Genomic DNA, 18,369 nt, shown 5'->3' with positions numbered 1-18,369 from the left:
GGGGATGAGAACTGTATCTTTGGTGTCTATGTCCCCCTTCTTCCTTCTCACGCTAGCAGCAGGCCTGACCTTGGGGAGGAGCTCCAGGGTGTCCTAGGGACCCAGGAATAAGTCCATGAGCGTGTGTGACAAATGCCCACCGCGGTTCAGGGCCATGCCAAGTGCTCTGCCCACTTGATGCCTTTCATTCTCATGACACCCTGAAGGGGTGGGGACTGCCCCAGTCCCGTTTTACAGAGCCAAGAGGTGAAATGACTTACCCAAGTGTCACCCAGCAGTATGGGAAGGCTGCTCTAAGGGAGGGACGGGGCCGCACGCAAGGCCATCAGGGAAGGCACTGCAGTGCTCAGCAGCCCCTGATCACCACGCCTGTCCCCTGGCTGGGGGACACCCCAGGTTCATGAGTCTCCCACATCACCTCCTCCAGGCAGCAGGCAGGATTACCTCTTGGTGATTCTGGGGCCTCCAGAAAAGTGCTGAGGGCAAACTGGGAGGTTCCCAAGGCCAGCAGCGGGGAGGCTGGGTAGGAGCTTGGGGGGAACCTGGGTGTTTTGAGGGCCAGGCAACATCTCAAGCCAGGTACCTGCAGGCCTCCGGCATGAGGGAGGAAGGAACAGACTCCAGGGCAGGCTTGGGGGGCAGTGAGATCCCCTCCCCCACTTCCGTGGAGCTCTAGAAAGCATCTCCATGCCCAGGGTATTCTCCCACCGATGGCTCGAGGCCATCTTTCACCCCAATGGTGGTGTGCAACCAGCCGTGGGGTCTCCTGCAATTACCTGGAGGAAGCCTTCAAGCAAGCTGAAGCTCACAGCGGGGGCGTGACGCACATAACTTGTTCAGCAACTGTTCATGAAACACCTACTAGTGGCAGATCCTCTCATCCAAGGTCACCAGAAGGAAGAGGCTTTGGCAAGGTCCAAATTGACCTGAAAATAGGACTCTTTCCGTTGACCTGACCTTCAAACAGCATTCTTTCCTCTGCGAGGTTCAAATTATCCACTTATGATCCATGCAGGATAGGGAAAGGGAACAGGAGTTGGCAGCTTCCCATGGGCCAGAAGAGGAGGAATAAGACCCAGATATTATGTATGGAGACCCAACCTTGTGACAGACACTGCACTGGGACCTCAGTTCCTAATCTGTAAAATCGAGGTTATGACACGTCCTTCCTCCAGGGTTGTAATGGGTTAATCCAAGGATTAGCAAACTTTACTGTAAATGTCCAGAGGGTTCACATGTTCAGCTTTCTGGGTGTTATGGTCTCTCTCACAACTACTCAACATTGCAGTTGTAGAGGAAAGGCAGCTGTGGACAATACGTAAATGAATGGGCATGCTGTGTGCCAATAAAACTTTATTTATAAAACCAGGCCATGAACTGGATTTGGCCTGGAGGCTGTAGTTTGCTGAACCCTGAGTTAATGTATACAAAACAAAGCACCTGGTGCATAGCAGGTGCTTAATAAAGTTTGAGGAATGAGTGAGTGAAATGATTGGGCCTCTTTAACTCTCGCTTTCTCCATCTGCTAGAAGAAATCATTACACTGAGTTATTTATTGAGTGTTTTCCAGGCCACACAGGGCTTCAGGAAGCCCAGCACAGCCCTCACATCGTTCCTCCTCATAAAACGCTAAGATCGGGCTCTCAATGGTCCCATTTTACAGGAACAAAGGCTAAGGGCCCAAGGCCACGAGGCTGGAATGTGGCAAAGCTGGGATTGGAACCCAAGTCTCCAGGACTAGGCCTTGGGCTCTCTGAACTGCCTGACGTTCCAAGGCTATCCCTGGAGTGTGGAGCCAAGACGGGCATGCTGGCCCTGGCTGCAGGGTCCGGCTTCAGAGTCCCAGCTCAACCCCAGATGTCAATCCCCTCGTTGGCCCCAACTCCAGCCCCCAAGCCAGGGGTCTGTGCCTGTATCCCCTCCTGGGCAGTGGGTCAGATACACAAGGAAGAGAGAAAGAGAGACGAAGACAGGGACCAAGAAATACAAGGAGACAGAAAGAGGCAGAAACAGAGAGACACAGAAAGAGATGGAACTCAGGAGGGACTAACTCATCTCCCATGCCTCCCTCCCGCCTGGGGGCCTTGGAACCTCCTTGCCAGCACCCCTGACCCATTCCCACCATCACCATTGACTCCTTCCAGGAAAAGATTGATCCACTGCCCCCCACCCCACATGATCCTGGGCTGGAATCCCAGCCCAGGTGCCGACCTCTGTGTGACATCAGACAGGCAAATCTCCCTCTCTGGGCTCAGTCTCTCCATCTGTGAAATGAGAACACCAACCAGGGCAGTTTTATTGGCTGCTTGATGAGAGGGGGCCTGGGCCTGACACCAACAAGCACCCAAGAGCCCTGGGCTTGGGGAGGGAGGTGAGCTCAGGGCTCCTCTCCCCAGAGAGATTGCTATTCATTTATTGGTTCTATTAACAAACATTTATTGAGCACTGACTGTGTGCCAGGCATTGCACTGGGTGCATAAAGTAGACAAAAGTCCCTGTCCTGATGGAGCCAACGTTCTACTGGGGAGATAGGCAAGAAACCAACAAGCAAATTCATACGAAATGTGCCAAGTGGAAAGAAGGCAACCAGTGGGGTAATGAGGGTCGATAAATCCAGGCAAGTTGAGGGGAGGAAGTAAGGGTGTAGGGTATAGGGTGACCAGTGCAGGGAAGCTCCTTCCAATTCTTGTCGTTTCTCCAGAGGCCATGACAGTTTTTGTATTTAAACCAGCTGCTGATGGTGGGGGAACTCATTATCGAGGATTTCTGAGTTTCCAGCTCTGTGCAGGGCACTCTCATCAATTTCATCACATTGAATCTCCTCTGCAACCCCAGAAGACAGGTACTTGTTTTCATTTTTATTTATTATTAGTATTGTTATTTTTAGAGATGGGGCCTCATTCTATCACCCAGGCTAATGTGCGGGGGCGTAATCATAACTCACTGTAGCCTCAAACTCCTGGGCTCAAGCAATCCTCCCCCCTCAGCCTCCAGAATAGCTGGGACTACAGGCGCACACCACCATGCCCAGCTAACTTTTAAAATTTGTAGAGACCAGGGTCTCACTATGTTGCCCAGGCTGATCTCAAACTCTTGGTCTCAAGCAATTCTCTCACCTCAGCTTCCCAAAGTGCTGGGATGACAGGCGTGAGTCACCACACATGGCCAGAGACAGGTACTCTTATTGTTCCCATTTCCCAGATGAAGAAACTGAGACCCAGAGAGATGAAGTGACTTGCCTGTGTTGGCATTGCTGGAAAGGGGCAGAGCCAGGATTCAAATGGGGCCAAATAGGGATATAATCCAAGGGGAGATGGGCTGATACCATGCCTGGAAGACACCAGGGCAGGGGCTTGAAGGGGAGACAATCAAGCAGGGAACAGGGCTTATGTCAGAGCCCTCAGCAGCCAACAGGTTAAGGGCCCGGGAATCTGGGTCCCTGGCCCCAGATAGGGTGACAGCCACACCCAGGCTCAGCCTCTGGCCCGCGCCGCCTGCTGGGAACACACAGTCCTCAGGACTAAGAGGCTCAAAATAGAAAGCGCAGGACCTGGGCTGAAGCCTGGAATGCCCCAGGCAGGCGGACCATGACTCCTGGAAGGGCCCAAGGCCGCAGGGCTGGGGCTGGCGGGGCGAGAGTCACTGGTATCCATTTGTTAGAGCCTGCGTCTCATCTTTGTTATTCTCCTGATGCAGTTTCCAAGACGCCAGCTCCAGGATGTGACCAACCCGGGCTCCTCTCCTGGCCTAATCTCAAACCAGCTGTGTGGCCCTGGGCTGGTCACCTACCCCAGAGGACCTCAGTGTCCTTATCTGCCATCGGCTCATAGAGTTGTTCATTCAGGCAGTCAGCCAATGTGTGTCGAGCACTTACCATCTGCCAGACACTGTGATGGCACTGGGGCACACAGAGGACACAGCAGACAAAAATCCCTGCCCTCATATACTAGGTAGAAAGACCCTACTGTGCTCAGAAGGAAGTGGGGGGCGGTCAGGAAAGGCTTCCCATGTGGGCACCCGAAGGAATTGCGGGAGGGAGCCCTGTGGAAGGCTGGGAGAAGTGTTCCAGGTAGAAGGAACCGCCAGTGCAAAGCGCCCGGGGCAGTGTGGGCCTCAGGCTGTTTCAGGAGCAAGGAGGAAGCCAGCGTGGCTGGAGGGTAAGTGAGGAGGAAGGCTGGGAGAGGAGACAGAGGGAGGTCAGAGAGGAGGCCCCGAGAGCCAAGGAAGGAATCCGAGGGTTTATTCTCCAAGCAACGGGATCCCTTAGAGAGGACTTTGCCAGGGACTGATGTGGGCTGGCCCACAGTTTTAATAGCTCCCTCTCGCTGAGTATGGAGAGGGAATTTCTGGAGGACCAGGGAAGAGACTTCTGTGCCAGCAGAGATGAGCAGCAATGGTGGCAGTGGAGGCAGAAGGAAGGGCTTGGGTCGGAGGTCTGTTTGTAGGAGGTGCTGGGAGGACCTGCCGAGGGAGAGAAGGGAAGAGGGCATAGGTAGGGGTTGAACAAAGCCCCCTCCACCCTCCAGGCCTCAAGGAGCCCCACAGGAAGTGGGTGGTCAGGTGGCCCAGCTGGGAAGGCTGACTGGTTTGTCCAGCCTGAAGCCCACGACCCTCTCCCCACCCTTTGCCCGTGGCAGCCCAGGGCTAGAAATGTACCTGGAATGTCAGCCACGAAGCCTGACCAGACAGTGCCCATGGGACCTGCCGGGGGCCAGGTGAGCACCCTGGCCACAGCCCTGCCTACATGGGGAATCTCTCGGACCCACTGACCAGGGTAAGTGGTAATTACAGGCCCTGGAGCAGAGAGGGTGGTGACCTCCAGCCAAGACACGCAGGGACTGCGATTCGCACGCAGGACCCCTAACCAGGCACGCCCTCTTTGTTGTTGAACAGGCAACAAACTGCTCCAGAGACCAGGGTGTGTCAGCAGAAAGAGCACTGGGCTGTGAGTCTGAGACCCCCAGGGCCTTCTCTGAGCCTCAGCCCCCTCATCTGCCAAAGAAATATTTATCCACGCATGCATGCTCTGGTTCCCGAGTGTTTACTGGGCACTTGCCCTGGACAGGCGCTGTGCTGGGGGCTGGGTGTACAGCAGTGAACAAAACACACAAAAATCCCCACCTGGGCGATGGTGACATTCCACTGGAAAGAGACAGACAAGAAACAGGATCAACCAGCAGGTTAATTTCTAGGATACGTGCTAAGTCCTAGGAAGAAATAAAAACAGCATGAGGCCATAGGAATGAGAGGCTGGTCAGAGAAGGCGTCCCCAGGGGTGACTTTGGAGCAGAGGCCTGACCCTACACAAGGGTCCGCCATGGGCAGAGCTGGTGAGAATGTCCTCTGTTCCAGAGGGAAGAGTGGGTGCAAAGTCCCTGAGGCAGCAGCAGGATAATTGGCGAGTTTATGGCACAGAGATGAGGCCACCGTGGCTGCGGGTGAGCAGCAAAGAGAGAGGCAGTAAGGTTAGGCGGGGCTGGGGCGTAGATCCTGCAGGCCCTGTGGGCTTCTGCTCTGAATGAGTTGGGAGCCATGGAGGGTTCTGAGCAGAAAAGGGATAGGATCTAACTTGAGCTCTTACAGAATTCCTCTGGCTTAGGAAGTCAAGAGAGGAAGCAGGGAGACCAATGAGGAGACCACTGCAAACATCCATCCCAACTGGACCAGGGCAGGGCAGGGTAGTGAGGTGGACTCTTGGGTATGTGGATGAGTTTGCTGATGGGCTGCCCATGGGAACAAGAGAGAGAATGCCGGTTGGGGGCCTGGGCAGCCAGGTGGCTGGGATTGCTATCGCTGTAGCAGGGAAACCGCCGGTTTGTGGTGGGGGTAGAGAGAGCTCCCTCCGAGCATGAGGCTCCACCCAGGGTAAAAGAAGGACACCCAGTCCCCCACACCCCTGCCTTGAGCACAGATCAGTGAAGGGATTCTGTGGACAGGTGGCCCTGGAAGCTGTGATCTGCAGGGACGAGGTGCCTGCTGTCTACCTGGTGAAAGTCCTACCAATGCAGCTCTTCTGGCCACCCAGTCTCACCCCCTAGGGAGCACACTTGGCACCTGTTCTTTGCCCTACCCTGAACATCCGCTGGCTCCCTGGGTTGGTCCCGATGTGCATTTGGAATCTCAGGGGTGATGGCTGGGGAAGGTGGAACAACACTGTACCTCTTTCCCACTCATCCCCGTCCCCCGTCAGTCAAACAGGGCTGAGGACTCGCAACTGGTTCTTCCTCTGCGCCCTTGTCCCCATACCACCCCCCAAAGCTCTCACAGCGTGACTTGTGGGCTCTGCAGCCAGGAACGTGCTCTGGTCCTGTCATCTCACACTGCCCCATCCCCCTCATAGTCACTTGGTTTTCTGCACATAAGTTCCCTTTTCATAGACAGAGGAACTGAGGTTCCGAGAGGTGGGGCAGGCTCCCAAGTTCACACTCAGGTTAAGTGGCAGGGCTGGGATTCACACTCAGGTCCATCTGATTCCAAAGCTCTCAAGCCCTGAGCATTATGGCTGCTGGCTGAGGTCGGTTCCCAGAAGCTAACCCAAGATAAGGGTTTGGGTGCAAACGGGATATTTGGGAGGTGATTCTAGACACACTAGGAGGGAGTGAGGAAGCGACACAAGGAAGATGGATGAGCAGGTCTCCTCAGTGGGCAACAGGAGCCCAACCCCCAGGGGCCTCTGGGAGAACTCACAGAAAGTACCTTCCCGCTGTCCCCGGAGCCAGAAGGAAGGAAGCTGGGTGGGGGCACAACCAGACCCCACCTCTACTGGCAAGGGTCTCTCACTTATTTCCCACACTCTTGTGGCCAGAGGAAGCCCTTGGGCAAGAGATTCTGGATAGCAGCTGCGAGGGTGACCTCCCAGGTGGGCACCAACAGCTTCTGAGCCCCCAGCTTCCAGAACAGCACTCACCCCAGGGGACAGGATGATGTTCAGTGGGATGTGGCTGAGCTGCGTGACCTTGGCAAGTAGCTTCATCTCTCAGAGCCTCAGTTTCCTACTCTGAAGAATCATTAAAAAAAAAAAAAAAACTGTTTCACAAGGGTTGGTGGGGATTCGATGGGACATGAGGTAAAGGTCTGAGAATCACATGTGGCACATAGGAGGCGCTTTTTATATATTTGTGGTTAAATGAGAGCACGCCTGGCACGTCGAAGCCACTCCACTATAATAGCTATTCTCATTATTATTATTATTATTATAGTTTTGTTGTTGTTGTTTAGGACCTCTCCATGACCACCCAAGCCTAGGCCTGCTTTGTGGGGACAAGGTGGTGGCTGGACAGCCTCCCCAGTTTCCTGGGTCCCACAGCCTCTTGCTTAAGGCTGCCTGAACTTTGGGGAAACAGAGGAGGAGGAGAAGGAGGAGGAAGGGGCGGAGGCCTAGGCCAGGCCTGCTGGCGGTAACCGCGGGCAGTGACCCCGCCTGAGAGGGCCCCATTCTTCCGTCCACCCATCGCCAGAGCCGCCTGCCCATTCCACACAGGGGACACTTCGTCTTGCACAACACAGGAAGGGGGAGGCCTGGGTGGCGGTGGGTGACGCCGGGACCCCGTGTCCACCCGGCTGCAGACAGGATGGGCAAGGGAGGCCCCACCAGGCTTCCTGTGTGCCGAGTACACTGCGCAGAAAGGAGAAGTGGGGTCCAAGGTCACTGGGAGCTCTGGGCAGCACCTTCCCCTCCCCGGCCCAACTGTTCCACTTGATCTCCCTGACTCAGGGGCCCAGGGTTCAAACCCCACCAGCTCAGCCATGTACCAGCTGCATGACTCTGGAACACTCAGCTCTCAAGGCCTCTGTGTCAGTCACTGCCAGGGTGTGGGGAAGGGAAGCCCTTTGGGGGCTTGTCATCATCATCCTCATTTCACAGATAAGGAAACCAAGGCCATGGGGTATTTTCTCTTTTTCTCCTTTTTTTTTTTTTTTTTTTTTTAGGAGAGATGAGGGGTCTTGTCCTGTTGCCCAGGCTGGAGTGGAGTGACACAATCATAGCCCACTTCAGCCTCAATCTCCTGGGCCGAAGCAATTCTCCCACCTCAGCCTCTCAAGTAACTGGGACTAGAGGCGTGCACCACTACACTCGGGTAAATTTTTTTTTTTTTTCTAGAGATGGGTTCTCACTCTGTTGCGCAGGCTGGTCTGGAACTCCTGGCCTCAAGCGATCCTCCCACCTCGGCCCACCATCATATGGTATTTTCAAACAGCATTTGTTATACTTGAAGATTTAGAGGCACAACAGGGGAGCGCAGACCTGAGGACCTACTGGGTGCTGCAGACACACAGATGAGGCCAGCATGGCCCCTATCCTCCATCCTGGGTCCACAGCAGGCATTACTAATCAATGATGAGTTTCCTTCCTAGTATCGTAGACGCAGTCTCAGAGCCCTGCTCAATACAGCTCTCCAGCCACAGTGTCCATCAGAGCACCCAAGGCCTGAGTCAGTGGGGAAGGTAGATCTGCCTGCTCCATCCAGCAACAAATGGGACCAGAGGAAAACTCTGCCCAAGAGCGAGGCTGCCCTCTGGCAAGCTACCTTGGGGTACTTCCTTCGAACTTGTCTCCCCCAACTGGCTGGGAGTCTCAGGCTCACTTCCTTGGAGGCAAACTTGATCTGGAAAACGCAGCTCAGAGGAAGCATCTGCCGGCTCCCAGGCAGCCAGCCGGGCTGGAGTTGGGGGTGCGGTGCTGGTACAGCGGCAGAGTTAGGAGATCAGCAGGACCCAGGCAGAGCTGGGGCAGGAGGTGGTGGGAAACAGTGACAGAGGAACTGGAGCTGGGTCTGTCCCTGGAGAGGAAGGGTCCAAGGCAGGGCAGGGAACCAGCTGGGACCCGGAGAGGCCAGGTCGCCAGCAGGTTGTGGGCCCCACCAGCGGTGCCAGGGAAAGTCCAGTGACCCAGAGTGCCCGGGGTGGGGGGCGGGGATTGTGTAAAAGGAAAAATGAAACAGAATGCAGAGCCCTGGGCCTCCCGCCAGGCCTGGCCATCTCTCCCCACATTCGCTGGCATCACCCCCGTCCAAGTTGCCATCCTCGCTCGCCTGGACATCTGCGGCCATCTCCAGCCGGGTGTCCCTGCTTCACACAGCCAGAGGGATCTGAAATGGGATCCTGCCCGAGTCTCTCCCCTGCTTTGACCCTCCAGTGACTGCCCATCCCATTGGAGATATGATCCAGACAGAGCTCACCCCTGGCCCGGAGCCCTGGATGTATGACCCCAGCCTGGTCTCCACCACCCTCTCCTGCTTCTCTCCCCAAAACTCATACCCCGCCAGCAACACTAGTTCCTTCCTGTCCCTTAAATCTATCAACCTCATTCCCCATTCCAGGCCTATGCCCTTGCTGTGCTGCCTGTGGCACCTTCCCCCATATTTTCCTTTGGTGGCTGCATCTCAGTGAGATCTCAGTAAATGCCCTCCCTCCAGAACCCCCAACCCCGAGCTACCCCAGACTCCTCCCCGTCACCCTCCACTCCACGCCTCTGGCATGTGTTTGTGGTACGTATCCATGTCTGGAAGTGTCTGCTTATTTGTTTGTCTTTCTCACCAGAACATCAGCTCCACAAGGGTAAGGACAATGTCCACCCTGGTCACTGCTGTATCCCCAGTGCCTGGCAAAGTACTGGACACACAGTAGGTGCTCAGTAAATATTTGTTGAAAGAGACTGAGAGGAAGCTGCTTAAATCAGCTAGAAGATTCTCACTGAGACCTTCTGAGTTCCCATGTGCCACCCCTCCCTGGGGATGACAGGCCGTTCCCCACCATATGTCAGTCCCTGAGTGGTGCACCGTGTTGGAGAGAGTTCTGGTTTCAGTAGGAAAGATGATCAATTAGTAATGTCTACCACAAACCAGGAAATGTAGGGCAGCTCCAAAGAGATGTGGGCTCCAAAGGTGATGGGGGCATTTTTGTCTTGTTTGTTCATTGCTCCATGGTACCAGGACAATGCCTGAAATATAATAGGTGCTCAATAAATATTTGTGGAATGTCATATACACGGGTTCCTTATCTAATTGGCTACTCCTTTCAAGGAGAAAAACACCTTTAGCTTATTCAACTAACAACTGCTGGCTAGCCATTCAGTGAGGACCCACTGTGTGCCAATCTGAGAACATTCCGCAAGAGAGACTGCTCCTCCATTTACAGAACGGGAAGCCAAGGTCTTCATGGGACTTGATGGAGGTCACCAGCTGGGTTCAGCTGACCCCAGAGTTCTCTAAGAACCCAGACTCGAGGCCTGGGGTGGGAGGGTGAGGCCTCCCCAGACTCCTGCTCCCCACCCCTGGGCATCCCCAGCCCCTCCCTAGGGCACAGAGGGGTGAGGACAGGCGGCTGCTGCTTCCCTTTTGGGGCATGTCACAGGGCTGTGGTTAAACGGAAGCAGGGCCCCTGCCCATCCCGAACACAGGCCCCCGAGAGCCTTACCCTCCCCATTCCCTGCCCAGACTCTTCCCAGCTGACCATGGGCATCAGTTCCCTGTTCCTCTTTTCTCTGGGCAGAAGGAAGCGGGTGGGGCCATGGGAACATCTGACAGACTCAGTTTCCCCATATGACAAGTGGGTTCAACCCCTGGCACCTGCAGGGGTTGGTCTGTGGGTGGGGGTTCAATGAGATAAATCATGAAAGACAAAGAGACAGTGATTGTTATACCCAAACGAGGAAGGCAGAGATGGGCAGAAGTGCCAGGTGACCCTGTCTCCTATCCCACTGACGATCAAATCCAGATGCCCACCCCTGGCCCCAGGCCCTGGAGTATTCAGGAAGAAGCTGGTGCTGCTGACTCAGACCCTCCCAAGAACCCCTCTGCCTTTGGCATAGAGACTGGGCTGCTCTCACCGGGAGTCTGTCCAGCCCCTACCTCGCCTTCCTCTCCACACCTGCCCCTCACTGCGAAGCTTCCGCCACATGGAACTGTGAGCCTGTTAGCCTCTCCGACTCTGCTCCATTTCACAGCAGGTCCCTTGCACGTGCTGTGTCCACTTGCTGGAATATTCGTTCCTCCCTTTCTCATGTACTTGGCCTCTGCTCACCCTTCAGTTCCCAGCTCAGGTTCTAGGAAGTTTTCCCGAACACCCTAACCACACCAACCTCCTTCCCCCTTTACTGACCCGCAAATCACCTTGTACTTGTCACAGTCACAAATTGACATTTTGAAGGGTGTTCATGTCCCCCACCGGCCTGGGAGCTTCTTGTAGGCAGGGATCATTGTCACCCCCAGCTCAGTGGGTGCTTCATAATATGTGTAGAATGGATGAATGAATGATGAAGAATGAACGAAGGGGACAGGGAAGTCATGTCCCCCAGACAGCCTCACCAGACACCTCCTGCTCCAGCCTTTGGGTCCTGCCTGCCCAGACCCCCTCCTCCAGGCTGGCTGTTTCTGCCACACCATTTCTGGTCCTCAAAATGCCCCCTCCCTCATCTCTCCCCTCACTTTCCCGGATGGAGACCAAAGGACTCTATTCTAAGGACTGGCCCCCGGGTCACCTGGAGAAGTGGTAAAGGTGGGGGGCCTCCACTCCTTATACCTACCAGGACAGCACCCCCTTGATCTTTTTTGTATTCAGGGCAGCCACCACGCAGGCGCTTTAACCAACGAGAATTCAGCTGCACACACTCAGCAAAAAGAACAAACACGGCTTTGGAGAGAGAAGAGCCGATTGCCAGGTGGCTGCGTCGGGAGGGGAAGATGTGGGCTGGTGGATCCCCCCAGGCCGAGTCTGCTGGGTGCGATTCCAGCTTTAACGCAGCCCTGTTGCTACAATGTGGCCCCTGAACGCAGGCCACAGGGTGGCCCCATGAGACCCAGCTGAAGCGGCCGTGGGATTATGCAGGCGGAATCTATGGAGAGACCATACATCCGCCTCGGTTAGAGGGGCCACGTCCTTCCTGTGGAATCCCCAGGGGGAAGTTGGCCGTGGTGGATTTCCACCTTGCCAGACAGCTCGGGTGCTTGTGCCTGAGTGAGGCAGGCCAGCGCTCGGGGTCCTCTGTTTGAACAATAGGTACCACAGCTCAGGAAAAGAGAAAACAAAAACAATAACCATCAGACAAGAGGTCCCCAGAGGGAACATTGAGCACGGACCAAAAGTTCCTAAATTCCATTCATCTCAACTGTCCCCTTCCAGACTCCTGGAGGTTCTGTGATATGGGAATGAAGGTTCCAGGCTCCAGTGCCCATTGCTCTGGGCACAGTGGAGGCTCAGAGCTGCTCTCCCCACCACTGGGACACCCACCATCATCCAGGCAGTGATCCTGGAAGGGGAAAGGCGGTGACTTCAGGCTGGGGGTCACCTTGGGACCCAGACACCGTCCCACGGACTGCATCTGTGGGAGGACCCACGGAGCCCGGCGCCAGCCGCTGTGTTCTGTGCACTGCCCTGTGTTGGCCCCGTGCTGAATAAGACACAGTCCCAGCTTGTCGAAGCTGATCTTCGGCAGATGTGGTAGGGGTGGGCAGGGCTACTTTCAGGGGTGGTCTGGGAGGCCTCTCTGAGGCGCACAGGCCCGAGTGAGGGGATGGGGCCGATCATGGAAAGATCCAGAAAAACAACACCCAGGAGATGTAGGGCAAAGCTCCATGTGTTCTAGCAGGAGGAGGGAGGTCACTGCGGCCAGGGAAGTGGGGAGGGGAGGTGGGGAGGGGGAAGGCCATTCAGGGCCATCCTTGGGGCCGGAGCAGGGACTATCTTTCTCTCTGAGGGAGGTAGGAACAGGGTTTGGAGTGAGGCAATGGTGTGACCTGACTTGGGTTCCAACAGGAGCCCTCTGGCTGAGGGTGGAGGGCTGTGTGGGGTGGGTGGGGAGGCCAGGGTGGAGATTCTGCCCAGGCGGGTGAGCAATGACCAGACAGAGGAGGGAAGACTTGTCGAGTTCTGGTTAAGTCCACAGGCAGAGCCAATGGAATTTGCTGATTGAATGTGGAGGTTAGAGGAGAGAAGAACAACTCTAAGATCTGACCCCTGGCCCACTGGGTGGGTGGCAGTGCTGTCTTCTGAGCTGGGAAAGACACCCATGTCTCCCAGTGGGGTGTGCCACTGGGACACCCATGGACAGACTGACAGAGCCTGTGTAAATGCATGAGGGACCCCGCACACCTGAGCTCATGGAGCAAGGGCCAGATGAAGGCAGAAGAGGGGCCATTTTCGAGGCCCAAGGAGGAACGGGCAGGGAGGTAGGAGGAGAACCAGCGAAACCAGCAAGCTGTCATCAAGAGGCTGGGGAAGACTGTGCTCAAGGAGGGGGCAGTTACCCAGGGGGCAGACACTGCCAAGAGGACCAGCCAGAGAAGGCCGAGCAAACCCAGGCCCACTGTGTCACTTAGGAGGCTGTCAGTGAGACTCCAGCTGGTGGCCATCCCAGCCGTGCCCCCATCATCTTCGGAGCCCACATCTCTTTGGAGCAGCCAGACAGGCTGAACCCTAATTGGCGTGAGTCAGCCACAGGAATTCCTTTCTGGTTCAAATGTGGACATGTGAGCCCATCATTCCATGAGATACCAGGGGACATCCACTGGGACAGCTAAGAAAAATTGTTGGCCGGGTGTGGTGGCTCACGCCTGTGATCCTAGCACTTTTGGGAGGCTGAGGTGGGTGTATCACCTGAAGTCAGGAGTTTGAGACCAGCCTGGTCAACATGGTGAAACCCCATCTCTGCTAAAAATACAAAAAAGTAGCTGGGCGTGGTGGGGCGTGCCTGTAATCCCAGCTACATGGGAGGCTGAGGCAGGAGAATCGCTTGAACCCAGGAGGTGGAGGTTGCAGTGAGCCGAGATTGTGCCATTGCACTACAGCTTGAGTGACAGAGCGATACTGTGTCTCAAAAAAAAAAAAAAAAAAAAGTGAGATCCTGAAGGAGAAAGTCCCCTTTTCTGTCCATCTCTTCCTGGTTGGGATGTGATCATGTGGGACGTGATATCTTGAGCCACAGCAGGCACTGGGGCCCATGAAGAAAGAGAAGTGAAGAGATGCCTACTTACAGCCCAGGGAGCCCGCCCTGGAATGCTGGAACGGCCCCACATTAGACTCCATGTTATAAGATTTAATTAATATTTTTACTGTTGCAGTCATAGAAGATGGCCTAATTGGGGCAAGAGGAAAAATAGGAATGAACCTGAGACAGGGGAGAAAATAGAGAGAGGAGGGATGAGGGCTGGAAGGGGGTCAGAAACACCCAGGCACGGGGTTCAGATGCACAGCAGGCTCCCTAAGTGTGAGTTGCTGTTTCTGCAAACAGGAGGTGTTCCCTGAGCACCTACTCTCTACCAGGCACATTTCCAAGCCCTGGGTGTCCATCAAGTCCTTTAATCCTCCCAGCAGTGCCAGGAAGGCTTCATCTGCTCCCCACATCTCTGCTTCCCTTGCCCCATATTCAGATTCTGAAAACCCAAAAGGGCTCCCTCTAATGCATCTTGCCCCCGGAGAGCATTGACTCTCCACCGTGTCCCGCTGAGCCCCACTGAGTCTGGTCTACCTTAACTTTCCTGCCTCTGGGAACAGGGTACCCACGCTCTGCTGGCCCCACTTTCCAAAGCTCTTTGTCCTGGCACAGCAGGTGCTAAGTACCTCCCTGGACCTCCGTTTCCGCATCTGTAAAAAGCCACTAATCCTAGTTGCACCTCCTAGGCTGGTTGTGAGGACCCAGGAAGGGCCCTTGGCCCAGTGCCTGGCCTGTAGTAGGACTCGGTAAGCATGAAATCTGATTATTGCCCACTATATTTATCGTTATACACAGGGCTGGCCCTGCCTCCTGCTGGAGCCATGGGTCTGTCCAGGTTGAGGAGCTGAAGTGCTTGGAGTGTCCCCAGGTCCCAAACAGGTTGCAGGAGTAGGAGGCGGGAGCATGAAGTCTCCTGGGCCCCACCCGCCACCTCGCCCTGCCGCCCCTGCTCAGCAGCCACCCCGCCCTGCCACCTCGGTCTCTGAGGACCCATTGTTCCTACCTGGCTCAGCTCCAGTGTCCTGGCCTTGCCACTTCCCTCTAGGAACCCCCGCCACCCCCAGTGCTTGGGCCTCCCCACAGGGTCCTAAATTGGGTGCCAGATGTGGCAGCTGTCCAGCAATGGGAACAGGAGCTGAAACCCCAGCTCTGCCACGTCCCGGCTGTGTGACCTTGGGCGCTTCCCCTCTCTGAGCCTCAGCTTCCTCGTTGGTTAAATGGGGTGACAGGACCTCACAGGGCTGTCATGAGGGTTTTGTGAGCTCAAGGTGGCAGAGTGCCCAGCATGTAGTAGGGTTCAGGAACATTCATCCTAATTTGTCTGCTCCTCACGGGCCTAGAGGAAGAGCCAGGAATAGCAGAGGCAGTGGCCAGACGGGGTAGAACACTGGAAGGGGAGTCTAAGGCCAGGGTCCTGGCTCTGACCCTGCTGTGTGACCTTGGGCAGGCTGTGGGTATCTCTGGGCCCCAGAATTAGGGAAAGAAGTAGCTGGGATCCTCCTTCCTCCCCAGGAAACAAAGCAGAGGGGCAGTGCCAAGTTTTCTTTTCATTTTTTTTTTTTTATTTTCAGCACAAAGAGCTCAAATGGAAAGCAGCTGCGGAGACAGAGAATCCGATTGTGAAGGCACCCGAGACCCGAGACTCCAGGCAGGCGGAAGAGGCAGTGTCTTGGGTGCTGGGCTGGGTAACAGAGGCCAGGGTATTGACCAGAAACTCCAACAAGCAGGGGACAGCTTGGGGGGTGGGGGGCAGTCTCCCACCCCTCCTTCAGGGTGCTGGCCTAGGAGACAGGAACCCCGCCTCGAGCATCTCCTGCTCAACCTCAGTTTCTGTGTCCAGACATGGGCAGGCCATTCTGACTCTCAGAGCCTTGGTTTCCATCTGCAAAATGTGTCCAGTAGTGGCATCTTCCTTCTAGGGGGGGCTTGGTGTGTGGTTAAGGTCTCAGGGCAGGCTCCTCAGTCAAACAGGCTTGGCTTTGATCCTGGCTCTTCCTCTCACTGACTGTGTGACCTGGAGTAACCCACCTCACCTCCCTGTGCCTTGATTTTCCCATCTGTGAAATGGAAACAATAATAGAACTAACCTGCTGGGGAGAGGAACTGAGGAGACTCAGCCTGGCGCCTGGAGCAGAGTAACTGATTATTGTTGTCCTTCTTTCTGGAGACAGAGTCTCACTCTGTTGCCCAGCCTGGAGTGCAGTGGTGCGATCTCGGCTCACTACAACCTCCACCTCCCGGGTTCAATCATTGATCCTCCAGCCTCAGTCTCCCGAGAAGCTGGGACTACAGGCTCGCACCACCATGCCCAGCTAATTTTTTGTATTTTTAGTAGAGACGGGGTTTCATCATGTTGGCCAGGCTAGTCTTGAACTCCTGGCCTCAAGTGATCTGCCTGCCTTGGCCTCCCGAAGTGCTGGGATTCCAGGTGTGAGCCACTGCATCCGGGCATCTTTCTTATTATCCCAGGAGCTCCACCTGCTAAGGCCCCGTCCTCAGAAAGCCTCCCTTCCCCAAGTGCTGGTTCATCTCAACAATTTCCTCACATATTTCTTGAGCAGCAACTATGCTGGTCTTGGCAAAGCCAAGGTTCTATTTAGGAGAAGAAAGACATTAAATGAAGACCCGTGCGTGAAGGGCTTGGTGAGTAGCAGAGGCTCAGTGGCCCTGTTCACCAGCACCTACCCCTCAGGACTCTTGCTGGGCTCTGGGGACACAGCCCTCAAGGGAGTTCCAATCAGAGGGTCTGGGTGGGGGTAAGAAGCTGGTATGTGGACGAGGCAGTTTCTCACACTGTGGCAAGGTCTGTGATGGGGCAAGTCCAGGTGACCTCGGGAGCCAGAGTAGGTCAGGATGGGCTTCCTAGAGGAAGTGGTTAGAAATGAAAATAACATCTATTCAGCATTATTATTATGATGTGCCAGGCACTGTTCTCTCCTCAACACCCAGCTCCAGAAGGTTTTCTTCTCACACACCCATTCTACAGGTAGTCTGGGATCAAAGAGGCCCAGTAGGGTGCCAGAGGTCACGCAGCCAAGACATGGCAGAGCTGAGATGAAACCCCGCCATGGGACACCGCCCCCGCGCCCCGCCACCCCCGACAGCGCCCTCCAAACTCCAGGCCTTTGCTCCGGCTCTTCCTTCTGCCCAGACATTCCAGACTCTGCACTGTCTCATTCCCACTCTGTTGGAGGAATGAAGAGAACAGCCCTTGGAGGCTGCAGAGTGTCTTCAAGCCTCAGTTTGCCCATCTATGAAATTGGGATAACATGGGGCTTTCCTCTCGGGCTGCAGAAAGGATCGAGAAAAGGCTTATTATTCACCTAGGGCCTAGACCTTGGGAACCAGTCCCGAAGGACAGCTGTTATTATTGCTAATGTTGTTCCTATCACAGTGACAGCGTGTCCCATCAGGCCTGCACACCCCTATACCTCAGTTTTTCCTGTAATGAAACCTGCCTGCCAAGGCCTCAGTGAGGGTTAATGATAATCTTTAGGGAAAAGAAAATACACCCGCCAAGCCACCTATGTGGCTGCAGCCCACGGGGGTAACCTGACGCCCCTTGCCTTCCCCAGACCCCGGGTCTTTGTGTGAGTCCTGCCCAGATTACTGTATTTGTCCAAACCCCAGCCAAGGCTGGCATGAGCTCAATGCTCTGCATTGTGCCAGAACCAGGCACCGCAGGCCTCACCCTTCCTCCCGCTGGGGATCCGGCCCCCAGGAGGTGTCACAGGGGAAATCGGAAACCCAGCAGGGCCCACCGGGGTGGCCTCCTGGGTGCCAGGCCCTAAGCTCATGCTCCTTGTGTGTCGCCTCATCGATCCTTCATGACCTCACTGTGCAGAGAGGCACATACTGTGCCCATTTTCCAGATGGAGAGAATGAGGCCCGGGGACCCAAACTGTTGCTACAGTTCATGCCCGTGGAAGTGGCAGAGCTCAGGTCAGGCTGAAGGAGGACCCGTCCCCAGGAGGGGGGCCTGGGAACCCTGTATCTTCAGCTGGAGCCAGGCATCTTGGGGAGTAGAGATGAAGGAAAGCTGAATCATGTGGCAGAGAGCACCATGGCTAAGGATTCCGCCCTGAGTTCAAGTCCAGCTCTGCCACACGCCCTGCAGAGAAACCTACTCCTCTTTGAACTTCGCTTTCCTGAACCAAAAAAATGAGGGAGCAGCTGAGTGTGGCGGCTCACCCCTGTAATCCCAGCGCTTTGGGAGGCTGAGGTGAGCAGATCACTTGAGGTCAGGAGTTTGAGACCAGCCTAACCAATATGGTGAAACCTTGTCTCTGCCAAAAAGCCAAAATTAGCCGGGAATGGTGGTGAGCACCTGTAATTGTAGCTACTCAGGAGGCTGAGGCAGGAGAATCGCTTGAACCTGGGAGGCGGAGGTTGAAGTGAGCTGAGATCGTGCTACTGCACTCCAGCCTGGGCAACAGAGC

At 55.3% G+C, this 18,369-nt stretch overlaps 1 protein-coding gene across 5 annotated transcripts; it reads right to left on the bottom strand.

Moving 5' to 3' along the window:
- Positions 1 to 2,838: 2,838 nt before the first annotated feature.
- LOC104678521 lies at positions 2,839 to 15,066 on the bottom strand. Of its 5 annotated transcripts, none has more exons than XM_030913981.1 (5): positions 14,934 to 15,066; positions 9,843 to 9,940; positions 6,908 to 6,997; positions 5,122 to 5,207; positions 2,839 to 4,461 (listed from the first exon to the last, which is right to left on the bottom strand). In XM_030913981.1, the coding sequence occupies exons 3-5, from the start codon at positions 6,971 to 6,973 to the stop codon at positions 3,849 to 3,851; spliced, it is 765 nt and encodes a 254-aa protein (XP_030769841.1). In that variant the 5' UTR covers positions 6,974 to 6,997; positions 9,843 to 9,940; positions 14,934 to 15,066; the 3' UTR covers positions 2,839 to 3,848. The 5 variants fall into 5 exon arrangements, with proteins under 5 accessions (XP_030769841.1, XP_030769840.1, XP_030769843.1 ...); XM_030913980.1 differs by lacking the exon at positions 14,934 to 15,066 and adding an exon at positions 10,851 to 10,973; XM_030913983.1 differs by lacking the exons at positions 6,908 to 6,997; positions 9,843 to 9,940; positions 14,934 to 15,066 and adding an exon at positions 6,160 to 6,212.
- Between the last annotated feature and the right edge of the window lie 3,303 nt (positions 15,067 to 18,369).

Source organism: Rhinopithecus roxellana, chromosome 13 (genome assembly GCF_007565055.1).
Source record: "Rhinopithecus roxellana isolate Shanxi Qingling chromosome 13, ASM756505v1, whole genome shotgun sequence".
Classification (NCBI taxonomy): domain Eukaryota; kingdom Metazoa; phylum Chordata; class Mammalia; order Primates; family Cercopithecidae; genus Rhinopithecus; species Rhinopithecus roxellana.
This window is presented reverse-complemented; position numbering and strand designations above follow the sequence as displayed.